This window comes from Melospiza georgiana, chromosome 2, assembly GCF_028018845.1.
Source record: "Melospiza georgiana isolate bMelGeo1 chromosome 2, bMelGeo1.pri, whole genome shotgun sequence".
NCBI lineage: Eukaryota > Metazoa > Chordata > Aves > Passeriformes > Passerellidae > Melospiza > Melospiza georgiana.
This window is the reverse complement of record NC_080431.1, coordinates 80,840,736-80,858,279: the sequence shown is the minus strand read 5'-3', so window position 1 is coordinate 80,858,279 and position 17,544 is coordinate 80,840,736. Positions and strand designations below refer to the sequence as shown.

The 17,544-nt window shown below is 38.3% G+C and overlaps 1 protein-coding gene across 1 annotated transcript in view; it reads right to left on the bottom strand.

The window, feature by feature from the left end:
* Positions 1-17,544, bottom strand: part of KPNA1 (karyopherin subunit alpha 1) — a 50,425-nt gene that overhangs the window by 10,007 nt on the left and 22,874 nt on the right. Inside the window, exons 7-11 of the mRNA XM_058019295.1 lie at positions 13,171-13,259; positions 11,797-11,896; positions 11,050-11,213; positions 9,855-9,933; positions 7,529-7,654 (exon numbers count right to left, since the gene is read on the bottom strand). Coding sequence (XP_057875278.1) covers positions 7,529-7,654; positions 9,855-9,933; positions 11,050-11,213; positions 11,797-11,896; positions 13,171-13,259 — 558 coding nt within the window. The remainder of the gene's footprint in view (positions 1-7,528; positions 7,655-9,854; positions 9,934-11,049; positions 11,214-11,796; positions 11,897-13,170; positions 13,260-17,544) is intronic.

The window sequence follows — 17,544 nt, the reverse complement described above, 5'->3', positions numbered from 1 at the left end:
TTTGTAAGCTGAAACTACTTCACACTATGGCATGGGTACAAAGAACATTGCCTTCCTGGAGTCAGAGAGGAAGCACTTCAGATCTCAGCTCTAATGAACCTTTATTGTTGACACAGACACCTAAGCCTATCCTCCAAGCTGTGTTTGAAGCAAACTTCTAGCCAGTTTACACAAGGCTGTTATTGCCATCAAGAAGAACCTACAGTATAATGAGCAGCACCTTGTTGAGCTCTCTCCTGCTTTTAGGATCGGTCAATCTTAAAAAAACCAAAACAAAGAAAGAAAAAACCAAACAGACCAACCAGCCTCCCAAAGGCAGTAACACACCACTGACTGCTGTGGGTTTCAGCCACAATACAGAAATTAAAGGTACTCTAGCTCTGCTGCCCTCAATGTGGTATAAGGTATGCAGAAGCCTGAAAGTAGATTTTGTACTTAAACACAAAGTCAAATCTGAGAGAGATTAATCTTTGACTTTCTCTAGTCTGCAAACTAATATGACCTTGTCAGCAATGCAGTATTTTGCTCTTAATGAATATACTTCCTAAAGTTCTACTACCACAAACAGCATTATAAGATTCTTAGGTTACTTATGCCAACTATGACATAAACTAAACACACTGTATATTTAAGGTAACTTGATGCCTGTATAAACCACAGCTCTGTATGAATCATGTAGCTTCTTTTCCATGTCCCCAGCACTGCTTTTGGAGTGGTCCCCAGTGGTCTTTTTGGAGAAGAGCCTCTGACAAACCTGAGCTTGTAACTTTCACCACATTTTGTAAAAATGCATTTAATTCCAGAGTTTTTAAAACTGACACACAATATATCATTTGCTACATTTGCCCATGTCACTCTTCTGCAAGGTTAAGAAACTCTGGAGGAGGAAAAATATGGCACAGATCTTGTGGCTACCATGCCTACCCATGCTCAGACTTCCAGATGTTCTTGTGAACATTTAAGGTATGTTAGAAAAGAAGTGAGAAGTTTCTTAACCTGTCAAGAGCAGAGAACTCCTATGATGTCTTCACTGTCAGACATGGAGGATTGTGTCTGATGTACTGCCCTCCACAGCTTTTCAACGGGTTGCGGAGTTAAGGCACAGAACATTTTCTGAGATATGTGATAGCCTTTCATACCCTTCAGAAGGGTCCACAGTCAGGATTAAGCTTCAGTTGTGCAGTTCTCCTTCTGACTCCCAGGAAGATGTAGTTCCCCTTCTCCCTGACTGGGGAAGCTATCCACTGAAGTACAGCAAAGCTGTATACAAACTAGGAAATTAACAAACAAAAACTATACTTAGTGACAATCGCGACTGCATCAGGATATACACATCCACCCCAAGCCTTGAAAGCACAGAAATAAAGAGGGGAAAGACTGCTGCATTCCACCACACTTTTCTGTTGCCTAGGCACTGTTGATAACACACTCTGAAAGGCTTTCACTGCCACCTTTGGTGGGGAAAAAACCCCACACTTCCTGTGCTTTAGGAAGAGCCACCAAAGAAAGTTCAGCACACACTTCCACACATTTCATGCATGTTAATTTACAATGCCTTAAAGCTAGAAAGAGTTTAGTTTTTGTGTTGGAGTACAAATCTAATAGTGATAGGCTGCTGCCTTATCTTTTAGAAATGGCAGTGAAAGCCTTTGGAGTGTGCTACCAAACAGCATCGTAGGCAGTATGAAAGTGGAGATGAATATAAAAGTCCTTCCCTCTGACTTTATATTTCTATACTTTACAGTGGGTGGATGGAGGGAGTGTAACCCAATGCAGTCTTAGACAACACTAAATATAGTTCTGTCTGTTAATACTGCTTAGGTAAAACACTTATTATATTCATCAAAACATTATAATGTCTTCGTGGTGTGCAGAAGGGATTGCTACATTATGGCTTGAGCGCTACCCAAAGTTCCACAGCATTTCAACATCCCAACTGTTCTGAAGCAATAATCCACTAGTTAGATCAGCTGGTAACTTGCAAAAATGTGGGTTACTATGCCAGGCAGACGTGAAAAAATTATCATACGCTGAAATCATTCTTGTCTGATTTCTGGCTAAAGATTGTGCATGTTCAAAATGCAGTGAACACCACAGAGAGCGGAACAGATCTGCTCCAGTTTATGACCTCTAGTAGCAACTATTAAGCAATTCACAGGGACTGAGAAGAAAGGAAGGTAAATAATTTGATTTAGAGCTGCATCTAGTATCTTAGTATCACAGAATTCCTTCTGTAAGACCAGTTCTCAAGAAGTAACGTTTTAATTTATCACAATGTGAAATTCATGTAAAGAAAGGAAAAAAAACCTACCTCAACTCACAGATGAAACAGGTTCACCCATGAACCTAACTAATCAAGTATTCATCCCAGATGGGAATTATACTTTATCATCACAGCAATTAACAACAGACTACACTTTTATTCTCCATTTTAGCATGTGACCATCTTCAAGAAACATTTGACCAAACAGCATTTTTAACTTCAGAAGTCCTTTTTTTTAAAGTGCTTTTCAGCTCAAATGTTTACAATGATTTTGCCATTAAATAGGAGTCGTGCCATTAAAAGGAGTCATTAAAAGGAGTCTGAAGTAATACCTCAAAGGCATTTTCAAAGAAATTCAGATTTATCAGCTCTGGAGCTGAAAGGAGGCTTCCTCACATCTTGTATCTCACACAACATTCTCTGGGTTGAGACTCGAAGCTAAAGAATCAAGGGTCCTTCTGGAACTTGTTACACATCTGTGATGGTACTTTCAACACAAGGTGATCATTGCAATCACACCTGCAATTGCCAATTTTACTTCCAAGAAACACTGACTTTGAGCTCTTCAATCAAGCATGTTGTTAGCACTCTCCACTGTGCTTCACTTCACAGCTTTCCCTAATGAGCCGTTTTCTGCAGTCCAAAATCAAGGCCTCATGATGGACACAATTTGCAGTATGTCACCGTTACCAGGATATTTATATCCCACTCACAATCAGAAACGTTGGCTTTTAATTTAATTTTTGTCAGTATAGGGTATATACACTTAGAGCAGTCATTTTTTCACTACAAAGCAAGTGTGAGCTTGAAGTCTGAATGCAGATCAATTACTCTGAATGGGGCCTGAGGGACTCCTAAATGAAATACAGCTTTCACTTTGGAGAAAATGCTTCTTACATTATTTTTCCCTGGACCTGCATAACACATCAACACAGTTCCAACCTTTTCTGTGACATATCCTAAGGCAGCTACTTTTAAGCTGGATTCTTTTAAACCTACATGTATTCTAGTGATTTGTTTGACACATTTTTCTTCTTGATACAAGACTCCTGAGAAAGAGAACTTCTATGCATATAATCACAAGTATTTTTCTATGCAGATTTAAAGGGCTTTTTTTGCACTTTTAGAGAGCTGCTGCTAGAAATGACGATTCGATACTAATGGCTCACAGCATTAATTTCCCTCTCCTTTCTGACCTCACCTTTTCAAGTCACCATGCAATTCCAATCTGTTCTCAATAGAAAGGCAGCTGATCTGTGATAAAATACCCCAAAACATTTTAAAACTGCCGAACACACACATGCATAGACTAATGATTTTGTTCAGGTAGATGAGGCAAATTCTGTTTTAACAAAGGAGAGATTATTTTGTCCTTACTCATTTTCAAATAAAGGCATGATAACAGTTTAGAAGACCAAGGATTACCAGGGATACAGATAAGACTCTTCAGCTAAAGCCTCACTTGTGCCTGAGTAGTGAATACCAGGTGTATGAGTACTGTGCAAACAAGGACAGGCATTTACTCCTACACTTGAAAACAGGACAATGTGGTACAGAGAAGTTACAAAGAAGTTACAGAACTGAATACACTACTGAAATAGCTTCTGGTGCACTAGAATTCAAGTTACTTCTAGGACTCTTCATAACTGTATCTTCAGTAGATCAAGAATAAGAAAAACAGAGATACCAAAGTTTTGAAAAAATGCTCTAACAACAAACTAGTTTCCATTATCACTTCTGATATGTCTTTATGGAATGACTTGTATAGGTATCTGGCTTTTTAAAGCTCTTTTTAAGTTTGGAACATCCCTGTACAATCACACATCCTGAAACAACCCTCCAACAGACTTGAGAAAAGACACAAACTTAAGACAATATATTTGGTTGCACTGTTCCTCAGAAAATACTATTAAGACTTTCCAGAAAAAGCACAAATGCCCTTCTAGAGAGAAAATACTGTATTTTGAAGGTGGGTGTTGAAGAGATAAAGAGCAAAGAAAGAAGAAGAAGAAACACAAGAAATACAAAGGCAAAAACATTTTTACCTTGGTACAAGCAGCAGTAACTACCTTCTGGGCACTGCTACTTGCACAGCCATTACAATTGCTGATGTGGGAAAAAAAACAGTGGTACAGTTGCTGATTTCACACAGCACCTTTTGTTAGAAATTCAGCTGATCCACAGATTAACACACAAACCACAATAAAAGCAGAATCAAAATTCTTGGAGCTCTACAAGGTTAGATTGAGTAACCATATCATTCTCTGTATCTGACAAAAAACATGACCTCCAGCAGTAAAAACAAAATCCTGACCAAGAAAGCCAGAGCAAATACCACTGCAAGGGGTTCCTTTCCTCACAATCCCATTTCCATCTTAGTCATATCTTTACATCAAACAAGAAGGACCTACAGAGCTTTCCACCTTTCTAAGTTTTTGGGTTTTGCCCACTCATTTCCTAACATAAGGATCTCTGAATGTTAGATGAGCACTCACACTCATTTTCAGGAATTTCAGGTATCTTAGCAAAGACTGAAGTATCTTTCACAAAGGTATTAACCTTATCTCCTATGCCTTCTGAGATGAAGCCCTTACTGAATGTATTAAAGCTTTATGCTTGCCCCTTCAGCAGCTGAATGTTCTTTGCAGGGGAGAATGTAAACCAAAAAGATTTCAAGTGTCACCTGCAAAGGCTGTAATACACTTATTCCTCAGGAAAATTATGCAGCCTTTTCATAGTCTTGTGCAAGTTTTCTGCAAAAAGAGAAGTAACTCCACCCCACAGGTGAAGAGAGTTAACCACTTCATGCTAATTCTGGTCATACAGAATAAGTAATCCAGAGTCATCATTATAAGAGCAGCAATCAGGCTGCCTTCCAAGGAAAACTGAGGCAACAATGATGCCTTGGCTACTTTTGCCAATATATTAAGAGGTTTGGTTCACTTTCTGTGTAAACATTGTTTCTTCCAGGTTACATGTAAGACAAGTATTTCCAGAGTTTAATATTTCTGACATTTATTGCCATTCCTCAAAGAATAAATGCCTCCTGCCAGACTTACATTTACCCTTTGCAATCTCTGAAAATACTTTATGTATCCAATGAGGGGGAAAAATAATTGAAAAATGTAATCTCAGAACTAAATTTGATTTACATGAGACTGTTATTCAACTGCCTTGATAGAAACACTTGTATTTATCAGATAATGCCTGGTTTCAGGGCCAGGTAGGATAAGGCCATGAGCAACTTAATCTAGTGAAATAGCTTGGCATCCCTGCCCAAGGCAGAGGGGCTGAAACTGGATGATCTTTAAGGTCCCTTCCAAACCAAGCCTTCATGATTCTATCATTCACTACAACCTCTTTTTCCAACACTTCTACAAAAGAGAAGGAATGAGGCAATGCTCTTTGTATTAGGTTTGCATGGCAAGGTTTTGGCAGCAGTTGGGGGAGCTACAGGACCAGCTTCTGAGAAAAGCTGACAGAGCCAATGCCAGCTGGCTCCAAGATGGACCTGCAACTGGCCAAGGCTGAGCCCACCAGAGACTGTAACAGTAGTTCTGTGATAATTTTTTCCCCTTCTTAAATGAGTTATTGGGCAAAAGTGATTGCAGCCAGAGAAGAGAGGAGTGTGAATATGTGACAGAATCAGCCCTGCAGACACCAAGGTCAGTGCAGGAAGAAGGGCAGGAGTGCTCCAGGTGCCAGAGCACAGATTCCCTGCAGCCTGTGGTGCAGACCATGGTGAGGCAGGGCACTCCTGCAGCCCATGGAGGTCCATGAAGGAGCAGAGATGCACCTGCAGCCCATGGAGAACCTCACACTGAAGCAGGTGGATGCCTGATGGAGGCTGTGACCCCATGGGAAGCCCACACTGGAGCAGAGTCCTGGTTGGACTTGTGGCCCTGTGGAGAGAGAAGCCCACCCTGGAGCAGGTTTGCAGGTGGGACTGATGACCCCAGAGGGAACCCATGCTGGAGCAGGCAAAGAACTTCCCTCCCCAAGGCGGAAGCAGCAACAGAAACAACCTGTGAAGAACTGATTGTACTCTGCACTGCCAAGGAGAGGAGGAAAAGAACCAGGGATAAAGTTAAGTCCACAAAGGAGGGAGGGGTGGGGGAAAGGTGCTTTCAAGATTAATTTTACTTCTCATTATCCCATTCTGATTTTGACTGGTAATAAATTCCAATAATTTCTCAAATTGAGTCTGGATTTGCCTATGACAGTAATCGGTGAGTGACCTCTCCCTGTCCTTAACTTCAACTCATGAAACTTCCCTTTTAGTTTCTCTCCTGACCAGTTGAGAAGAAGAGCCACAGAGTAGCTTTGGAGGGACACCTGACATCCCACCAGGTCAAACCACATCCCTGAAAGACAAGCAAAACATTCCCTAGTACAGCTGTTCTTGAACAAAACTCCATATTCAGGGAAAACAAAATATATTGAGCTGTTTCTTCTTCATCTAGCCAAAGACTTTTCTCTGAGGAAAAGATATTCCATCTCTCATTTATACCACCTGGAGAAAAGTCCTGAGAATTCTTCCTGATGGCTGACACTCAGTCCAGACTCAGAACAATGATTTGATCTTCTGGAGCCTAATTGTAATGACTGACGCAAGGGAGCGGGACTCATTTGCTTCTGTGTGCTACCACTTAATATGAAGGGATTACAACATTTAGTGTAACCAGAAAGGGCAAATACCAAGACATGTTAGATAGCCTCTATTTCTGTTCAGTTCTATAAACAGCTGATTTACATTTGGCTAAGCATACATGACTATAATGGGGCATTGTAAGGCACATTTATGGAAATTATAAAAGGAATTATAAGGAAATATTAACAGAAATAAAGTACTTTCAAATGTATGTCTGTGTCCAATGGTGAAACCAAGAAATATGTGAAATTATTTGATTCTCAAAGTTTGTAGCCTATTCTTTTCATATTTGAGAATTTCTGTATCTTTGTCAAAAGCACAAAGCAAATTATTTAAGATGAAATTTTCTTGAGCTTAGCCATGTTTTGGCATTTTCTAACATGACTGTCTTCCCCCCCTTATAATGTGTAGAGGATTAGAAACTTAAATAATTTGAATTCTCAGATAATTGGGCCACTGAAATATTCTAAATACACACAGTAATATACTTTGTATGCAATCATATATCTGTGACAATGCATTCACACAAATATGCACTTTATGCACAAAAAAAATCACCTGTGTTCCTTCTAGTCTGCAGGACAAAAATTACTGATCATAGCTGAAAAGCTTACCTGGATCTGGGCTTTGTTTCCAGCTGTTATATTAGATATTGTCCAGCATGCTTCCTTTTTGATAGATTCTTTTGGGCTGCTTAGCAAGTGCAGCAAACTCTGCAGAGCTGAACAATTCAGAATTACCTGAATACAACAGGAAAAACAAAACAAAACACACCATAGAAGAAATTTAGGATAAAGAATCACAGGAAAAAGGAGTACAATTTCTTGAAAATATAAAAAGCATACCCCATTAGATGACCACAGGTTTGTTTTTTTAAAATACTAAATATACCCAAATAAATAAAAAAAAACATAGCAAGAATTGAATAAATTTTGCAGGAAAACTAGAGAGCAAAACTACCAAGTTTTTCAGGTAAGAGGTTACACCTTCAAAATGATTTCAATGTGATCTGAAAACAAGACGATACTAAGCACATTATGACCAAACAACAATAAAATTATGGTATTTTCCTGTATTTTTGTACAATTGTAAGCACCAACTACTTCTGTTTCCACATCTGCAGGCACTGCGGTGCAGAGTCTGACCAGTGTTGTATGCAGTGACATTATGAATGAACAATTCTTATTTAAAAAATTACAAAAATTGCAAAAACCCTGCAATTTTACAGTGGAGAAAAATTGCAACAAAATTTCCTTCTCCTAAATGACCAAAGTACAACAGAAAACACCCCAGACCTTGGATGTTACAGGATAGCACCCTTGATGATGTCATGTGTGATAGTGAAAGACTTTTTGACCTGCTAAAAGGGCATAACATAATTCAATAAATGAAAAATAACAATCTTTTTTTTTTTTTTTTAAATTTAATTCTAACTTCCAACAATGAAGCCAAAAATTGAGAGAAAACACCAAGAAGCACAGTAGTTTTGTCTTGTGTGGCAAAAGCAGCACCTTGGAAAGAACAGTGCGGTACAGAATTTTACAAGAAATACTCCAGTCAAGCTGAATCATGGTCATGACGTCTGATTATGGAATCTGAGGACTTAATTCCCTTGCTTGCATCACTCCATAGTCTCAAATTCTTTATACTCCCCACTAAGATTAAAATAGCAAAGATTATGGTTCAGGATTTTATCAGGTATCTCCTGGGACAAATTTTTTTTCTTCATGCATACTATCCCATGGTTTTAGCCATGTTCAAGCACTGCCAATTGTTATTGGCTGAAAATGAGAGAAAAAGTAAAAGCAAGTTTGTGCCCCAAGGTTTTACAGAGAACAGTTCTTGAAGAACTTGTACATTGCATTCATATTCAGAAATGTATCAGCTCTCAAAGCTGGGCTCTTCCTTCTGATTACTGACTTTTACATGCATCCTGTATCACTTTTTAGCATCCAGCACAATCTGCAGGCAGGACTATCAATAACTATCCTACCCATATAAGTTCTCTAGAATTTTAGGAAAGCTCATGGTATAGTCCTTGGAAAAATTCATGCACAACAAAAATGCTTAAACTATTTTTAATTAAAATCTAAGATTTATGCAGTATTTAATGACCTGTATTGCATATGAATTAGTGATCCCTTGTGGTTTTATCTTTAACAACATTATGAAATCCCACCTCAATCATTCTTTATGACTGATCTGCAAAACAAATGCCACTGAAAAAAACACCACAATGCCTCTGCAATTCAGCTACACAAACTATATTATAGCAATCAAAAAATCATGTTATCTTCCTCCTAGGAATAAGATACTGAAACAGTGCCCTGATGCTGCTAACTCATCTTTAACTCTGGTCTCAGAGGCACAGACCAACAGAAGCGTCCCAGTGACAGCCCAGTGCCTCTGATCCACCAGGTTTCCTGCCTTCCACTTTAAATCCAATACAGGGGTGGGAGTCACTGCCTCCTACCTATGCCTCTCAAAAAAAAATGTCCAGACACAGCTACATACCACCCAAAATATGACCAGACATTTGTTTTTCATCATAAATATGATGTATTTTCATCATAGATATGACAGATTCATCACAGATTGGCAGCAGCACTGAATGAGACAGGCCTTTGATGGCACTACCAGCATACATCACTCAGCACAAAATTCAGCCTAAGAGACAGATTTGCTTTAAATAAACAAAAAACATCCCACCCTTGAGAGCATTGCACAGCTGCCCACAAATCCCAGACACAGCTACCTAAGAACCATCACCAGTTCAGAACTAAACAGAAAATCAGAAAACCACCACACTTTGAAGCAATTAGTGTCATCAACCTTCACTTTCAATCTTCAAAAGGAACAAGAGGAGGTACTGGTGAACAGGTTACCACAATTAACAGAAAGATGAACTGCAGTGCAACACAAGACAAAGTTCATCCATACCTGGGTCTGGATATCATCTCCTGTAACAATGTTTCCCACAGCTCGTAAGGCAGGAGATACAACTTTGTAGTCATTATGCCTAAAATTGACAAAGAAAAATATAAGTATTAACCTTTTTAAAGCATCTCCAGCTTCACATTCTCAAGGAAGGAACATTTATCAGCCAGGGGAAATCTTCCTTGATAAATATGACTTTCACTACCTAAATCAACTCTGATTTTAAACTAATGGCAATCTTTCTAGAGTTTCTAAATATTTAGACTTTTAGATGTCATGCAGCAGCATAAAAATAAAATATTTAAAGAAAGAAGTATTTCAGAGTACTTCCAAGCATCCTTGGGAGGAAAAAGTAATTATCTTTAACTACAAAATACACTTAATGTAGTATGCACAAAGGCCATGAATGAGACAGAAGAACAGGGATAGAAGTTGTATGTTTAACCCATCAAACCCTGTTTATTATATTCCATCATCGTATGCATCCCCTCATCTTCATTGTTAAATCAGAACTGGACTAGGAAAGGTGAAGTAAGGAATTTTTTTTCTCAAATCAAAACTTCTTTATAAAAAGCTACTTAGAGGCAATATGTTCCATTCATTAATCCAGCAACACATTTGCTGTAACATTAGAGGCCTTAATTGTCTTTTTATTGACATCACTGAAAACCATTATTCCTTGTTCTTAGGCCATGTCCTGACCTTGGATTGGAAGCAACGGCTTTGAACAAGGCCAATCCCTGTCACTCCAACTCTCACAGCTACACTTTACTGACCAAAGAGTGCATCTGCTCTTCTACAGTAAGGATTGAAGAAATCATTTGTATTTCAAGCCCCTGGTACTGTCAATTCTAGTAAAATGAACTATTCCTTATATTTTTATCTTTGGTATCCTTTAGGTAATTTCCTTGTTAAGTAACTATAATATGGACTTCAACAACACAAGGAAAATTCCAATGTATGTTATAGATTTTACAAAAATGTATCTCTTAGGAAACAGCAAAATTAGTACAAGAAAAATTCCATTGATTTTGTTACTCATGACAAATAGAGAACACTTAACAGACAGGTAAAATTAAAATTCCAATCTTGCTCTTTGGATATCACAACATTTCAAGACCTATTTAATTAAACTCCTTATTGTTATAATCTTGATGTCAGGGAAAAGAGTGACGCTTGCTTGCAACAGATTTCTTACATCAGCAGTTCCACAAGTCTTCTGCAGACTCCTGCATCAATCACAGCCTGGATTTTATCATTGGGGCCATCAGACAAATAGGACAAAGCCCAGCAGGCATCAGCTAATACATCTGTATCATTGACAAAGAGCAGCCAGGAAAGCACACTAAGACAAGGTGAAACCTGTAAGACATAACGAGCAGATAAATAAAATTAAAACGGCCAGAAGACCTATTATTATGTCAGCTGATTTTGTATGTCATTATTGGATTTGGCACTGGCATCTTAAGATTCAATACTCAGATAATTTCAGACCTAGCCAGCACTTCTGTGCATGACTGTAGCTATACAAGCATGGAGAAGCATGTCTCCAGAAAAGCAGCACAGCAACTCTTCAGCCTCTACAGAACGACTGCCAACGAAACTCAGATTGTCCACTAAGATGTTACTTGTTACTAAGATGTGCCAGGTGCTGCTCTACAGCAGCCAAGATGTGCAGAATTTTGTCCTGCCATGGGACAGTCATCTCCAGTACATAAACAGTAACAAAAAGGTACAGGGCAGCTGTGTTAGAACAGTGGTTGTGAATGTCTGCCCAAAGGACTAAACAAAAAACTTCAAAAAACTTCATCTGAAAGAAGGCCATCAAACATTTCAGAATTTCTCTGATGAAGCATTCCTTCTGTTTAGTTTAAGTTTCACCACCCTAAACTAATAATTTGGTTATCACCACTTCACAACACATTTTCTTTCAAGCACCTCTTACCTTGGCAAAATCAGGAGGAGGATTTTTCCCTCTGCAGAGGTTGGACAGAGCCCATACAGCATTTCGGGTCATAGTGAGACGATTCTGTTTTGAAAGCAATCTAAAACAAACAAACAAACAAAAAAAATCCAACCCTTGCTTTTAAAAAAATCAAAGCCAGGCAACCCTGTTAACTGTATGAACCATTAAATCTAACTCTTTTTAACATACACCAGGGCAAAATATGATAGTTTTTTCCTATGAAAACACATCCTAAAGAAAATCATCCTTGATGGCTACTAATACACATGCTAGACACAGGAACTTAGTATCACAACAAGAACAGTAAACATTACACTAAATTTCACTCAAATGCTTAGATACATGGCAGATTAACAGTCAAAAGAGGTGCAGGAATTGTGACAAAATTATTCTGAAGTAGTTTGAAGAGAACTCTCGTAGCCAAACTGCATTTTTATGTCAGTCTCAGGCTATGAGTCCCACTTTGGCTGAAAGTCAAATGCAGAAAGTCAAGACCTAATCTTCCCACAAGTGTAACAATTCCATTTCTTTTTCTCACAGCCATCTCCCACTGTACCAACGTCTTTATGAGAGCACAGGAGAATTTCCCTGCTGCAGTCTGCAAAGGACATAGACTGAGCAATTGTAATTTGGACCTGACAACACAAGATGGTGTCATTGGTTCGGCAATAATATGCTTCTTAAGCAGACGATCACTAAGATAATGAGCAGGCTAGAGAAATGACACGCAGTGGGACGTCAGTGACCTGGATTTGTTCAGCCTTGGAAGGAGATGATGTGAGAGGAGATACAACTGCTGCCAGCAGCACTTTGACAGGTGGATACAGAAAACAGGAAGGCAGATCCTTCTCAAAGGTGCAAAGTGACAGGACAAGAGGCACCATCAGGAGGCAAAACACAGAAAATTCTGATCAGGTATCAGAACACTGCGTTTCACCACGCCATGGTCAAATACTGCAACAGGTTACCCCAGGTAGTTACGGAATCTACTTTTGATGTTCCAAATTTGACTGGTTAAGTAGTTGAGCAATCTAATCTGATCTCACCTGCTATGAAGAAAGGCTTTGACTAGATGACCTCCAAAGGTGCCTTTCAATTTAAATTATTCTGTGACTCTAAAATAAGTCCAGACATCCACCCACACTGTAGAATAAAATAGTTCCAGCTTAGCTGCTTCTAAAACATGTTTGCATTTTAGCTTTATTTAAAAAGTAGTTCAGGAGTCCCCTTTTAAAACTGTGATTAGTCCACAGAAAAAGAAAACAGTATTATTATTCTTCAAGGCAAAACCCAAATTTTAGTCATATAAGGCACTCAAGCAAAATTGTGAAAAACATATTAAAACAAACTTACTGCAATAAAGGGGGCAAGATATTACAGTCCAAAACATAGTCTCTGCACATAGTGCTGTCTCCAGCAATGTTGCCAAGAGCCCATACTGCCTGCAAGGAAAAAGAGAATAATAATTGCTTTAATTCTCAAAATTCTACCAGTTTAACATATGTAATAGAGTTGGGAGATAATCTATTCTCTCTGTTAGGTCCTGAACAATGTACAGAAGGGGAATGCATTCTGGTTGCATATTACATGTACACCCTCCAGCTCATTATATGATTCAGGAATATTTGTGGATTTCTAAGAAGAACACCATAACAGCAAACATGTATGTCTCCAAAGATTGTGCAGGCAGACATACCTTTGCTCTGTCCACAAAGTAAGAGATGAGCTCACCTCCACAGGCTTAGGAACATTCTAATTCTACCCTCCTTGTTCACACCTAATTTAAAACCAGATGTTTGTAGCACAGGTCAAGCTTGTACAAGTCTGTAGCTACCCAAAAATGTTTGTGTGGAACAGCCACACATATTAGTATTTACTACAAAGGCATAACAATATAATAAATATATAATAATATAAAATATATATATATATAATATATATAATTGTTTACACGGTCATAGATAAAAATGAGAATCTATGTTCAAGATAAATCAATATTCAGAATCAAAGACTTCAGGTGGACTGGGACATAAATTCTTTACAATAAAACTATATGAGACAGAACCAGTGTTGCTGATTAAGTCATATGCATGGCAAAATGTAAGAGCCTGGACATCAGTACTCCAAACTTCATTTTGAAAAGATCAAAATTACCAGAATTAAAGCAGCATGAAATCCATCTTTTGTAATATGATGAGAACAAAAGATTTAACTGGTTTTGATTTATACATTTGGGCCAAATGGTGTTTTATACACCACTGTCCACTAGTATGAGAGCTCTAACTTTAAAAAGTAGAAATAGTCTATGTCGAGTATAAAAGCAATTTTATGACTTCCATGAAAATTACAATATTTTGTCACACAAGAAAGCTTATGAAGTTCACATTTGCTGTTTTTTCAAGTTAGAAGACTAAGTGTCATATCAAATAGATACATGTATCTGTTTATTTGGTTGGCTTATTTGGCTTTTGGCTTTAGATACATATATCCACACAACCACTGAAGTACTCCCAATTCTACATACAGAGGACAAAAGCAATCCTGTTTGTCATGGATAGCAGCTAAATGTCCTCCCCAAATTTCTTTTCAGTTGAAGGCTATGTATTTAGCTGCAGTAAAATGAGTTATAGTGCATAACTATTTCTCCAATTGAACAAAGCAAGTTCCTCACACAAAATAAACATGTTCTTCCCTCTCTGTATACCTATTTAAAATAAAATGCTCCTCTGAAAAAACAGACAGCATTGCTAAATTTTTTTACCTAAAGGAAATGTGTGGATAATCTGAAATAAACATATTTATTAATTTTCAATACAGTGTCAATTAATTCAAGGCATTAGGTTTCTCCTGTAAGATGTTTTTAAATGGTGGCAAAAAGATGCTACTTTCAAAAACAAGACTTCACTCTAGAGGCCCAAATGCACTGGCTAACCCTGCAGAATGAATACAGCTAAAACCACAGGTATATACAGAACGTGGATAGAGATGTCAGCTTGCTAGATACAAAATAAAAAGACGACTCCTCTGTACCAGTACTACCAACAACAGCATAGGATCAGAGCCATTAAACTGCAGGTTGTGAAGAGAGCAGGCCACTGTTCTGGGGAAGGATTAGTTTGTTTTGTTTTCTACTCTGTTCCAGGCTTCTGCTGTCAGCCACAGTCAGAGGCACAGCACGAGACTGCACTGACCTGAGCTATGAAACAGCACAGCCATTATAACTGCACAATGCTTTCCCAAAACTGATCTTCATCATCATTTTTCATTCTAACTCTTATTCTTTTTACAACTATTGTGACAACAGTTTATCTAAAAAGTGTAACTTTGATTTGGCAGCCTCTTGGACTCAACACACAGAAGACAACTACCAGAAAAATTTATCTTAAGAGACAGAATATATGCCACCTCCTGCAAAATGTCACTCATGTCAGAACTTTAAGGAGCCACACCTGTTGTTCACTCCAATACCTGCACTTCTACAGCAAGGAGAAGCCTGAGGAATGAACCAAAGATTTCAGACAGTCCTAAATAAATTTGTGAATCTTCTGAAAACACTTTGCAGGGGGAAAAAGAATAATTCTCTTTCATTGAAGATGTGATTGATTTTGTATGAAGGCACAGTTTCCTTGCCTGGACACCCTTACACAGGCAAAAAAAACAAGGAAGCTCTATTTTATTTGTCTGTGGTCTTTGTTTCTGCCATTATAGCAATATCTATTTTTAAGGTTGACAGGAGTGATAATCACTTAATCCAAGAATCCATTCTGACCCTGAATGACTGACTGGCTTTGCAACAGCAAATCTCACATCAAAAAGTCTGACCAGAGAAGTCAAATAGCACCTTTACTTTCCAATTCTTCATTGTTTTTAAGGCAAGGAAAGTCTGGCCATGTAGTGTGGTGTCACAGGAGCTGGTAAGAGAAGATGTTGCAACAAATCCTTTTAATGCTAATCACTGATAGGACACAAGATGCCAATTAATTGAAATACCATGTCCTGAGGTGACTTTAGAAAAATATGCAATGTTTCATTCAATAAGGAAGATGTCTCTCCTTAGGAAATTACTTCAGCTCTTCAGATAAATAAGGAACAGAACTCAAGCTCATTTAAATTCTTCTTATCAAATACTGCCATAAATACAAAGCTCTGTCATGGTTTCCACAAACACATGAACAATGACAAGTTTTTTCAGGGTTTGCTTGTCAGAATAATGTTCAATGATTTCCATTTCTTCTTTTGTGCACTCCTCAAGATGCAAACAGTTGCCACAACACTTTGGCTTTGGCTTAATTCTACACAACTTAAATGTCTTCATGTTCATTCCAATTTTAGAGCTTATTCAATCAAAAAAATATTTCAGTAAAAAAAATCCATTTCAGTACCTTCTACTATCTAAATCCCAACTTAAAGATTACTTTAAGATTTATAGACTGATTTTTTTAACCCACATTTTAGGTAGAAAGATGTGTACAAATTGGAAGTAGAAATGTTGCCTTGTTAATTGACAGCACTTATTTTTACACTTGTATAAATTTCCATTTATTGCTAACAGCAGAGTATGGTTTGTTGTAAATCTTCCGTTTATTTTACTCATCACTGAAATCCAGTGTTTTTTCCTGCAGTGCTGGACATCTTCAGTAGTCAGTAAAAGTGAAGTGCAAGTCTTGTAGAGTACTGTTGAACCACATGGTACCTTCTGTGCATAATGCACATGCTTTTTGACAACTCTCCACTATCCCCTGGATTCTGAAGATTCTCAGCCATTATTTCTTTGGGTTTTTAAACTAAGTGCTTAACCAATCACCAAGAGCGTGCAGAGTTTGTCTCTCAGTGGAGAAGAAATATTACAAAGAATCAACCCTTTCTCAACATCTGGGTGCTGACTTGGGAAAAGGATCCAATGCTGAGATGAAGATGGTGAAGATTAGCTTGCATGCAAGTGTGATTGGCTAAGTGAACACAAGGAAGGATAACATTCCTAGGAGATGACTGCTACTATGTCCTAACACAGAAAACATCTTTCTTTCAGTGCCTGGGGTGGTTATAGCTCCTCCTTCTCATATCTCATCTGACAAACACAGAAAGCAGCACATCCTCACACCTTGACTGTTTGTCCTGATTTTGATTACCAAGAGCTTGTTAATAGGACTGCTGATGTAAAAGCCAAACAGAGCCTGGACATCAGACTTACAGGTCAGCTCTGCCAAGCAAGTGATGGTTACCAAAAGGAACAGCAATACACCTAGAAATGGAAAAACACTGAGGGAGAAACATACTGGTTGCCTAAGCTGAAAATGCAAACTTTCCCAAAGGGGAACAGGACAGCTGGGTCTGTCCAGCAGAACACAGTGACACACACCTGTCATTGTGAGACAATTCTCGACAGGCAGCCTTGCATGGGTTTTGAAGGAAATGCCATGTTCATCAAGGAAACTCAAGCTGACATCTGGGTTTTAAGCACCACAGCAGGGAAAGTTAGGAAAGAACTGCAGCCAAGACACTGCTGAAGCCACATCAACCTGAAGCATGTCTAAAGGGCTTTGATGGAGTCTTCCAATATATGTAATTTCAGGCAGGTAGATCAAAATTTCTAGATGTCTTTTGGAAGAAAAAAAACTGTGATAAGTGGAAAAGGACTAGGACATATGCCACTAACTAAACCTAAAAATCAGTACACCAAAAACAGAAATAGGAAGAGAAGGGACATGTAGCCAGTGTTTTTCATAA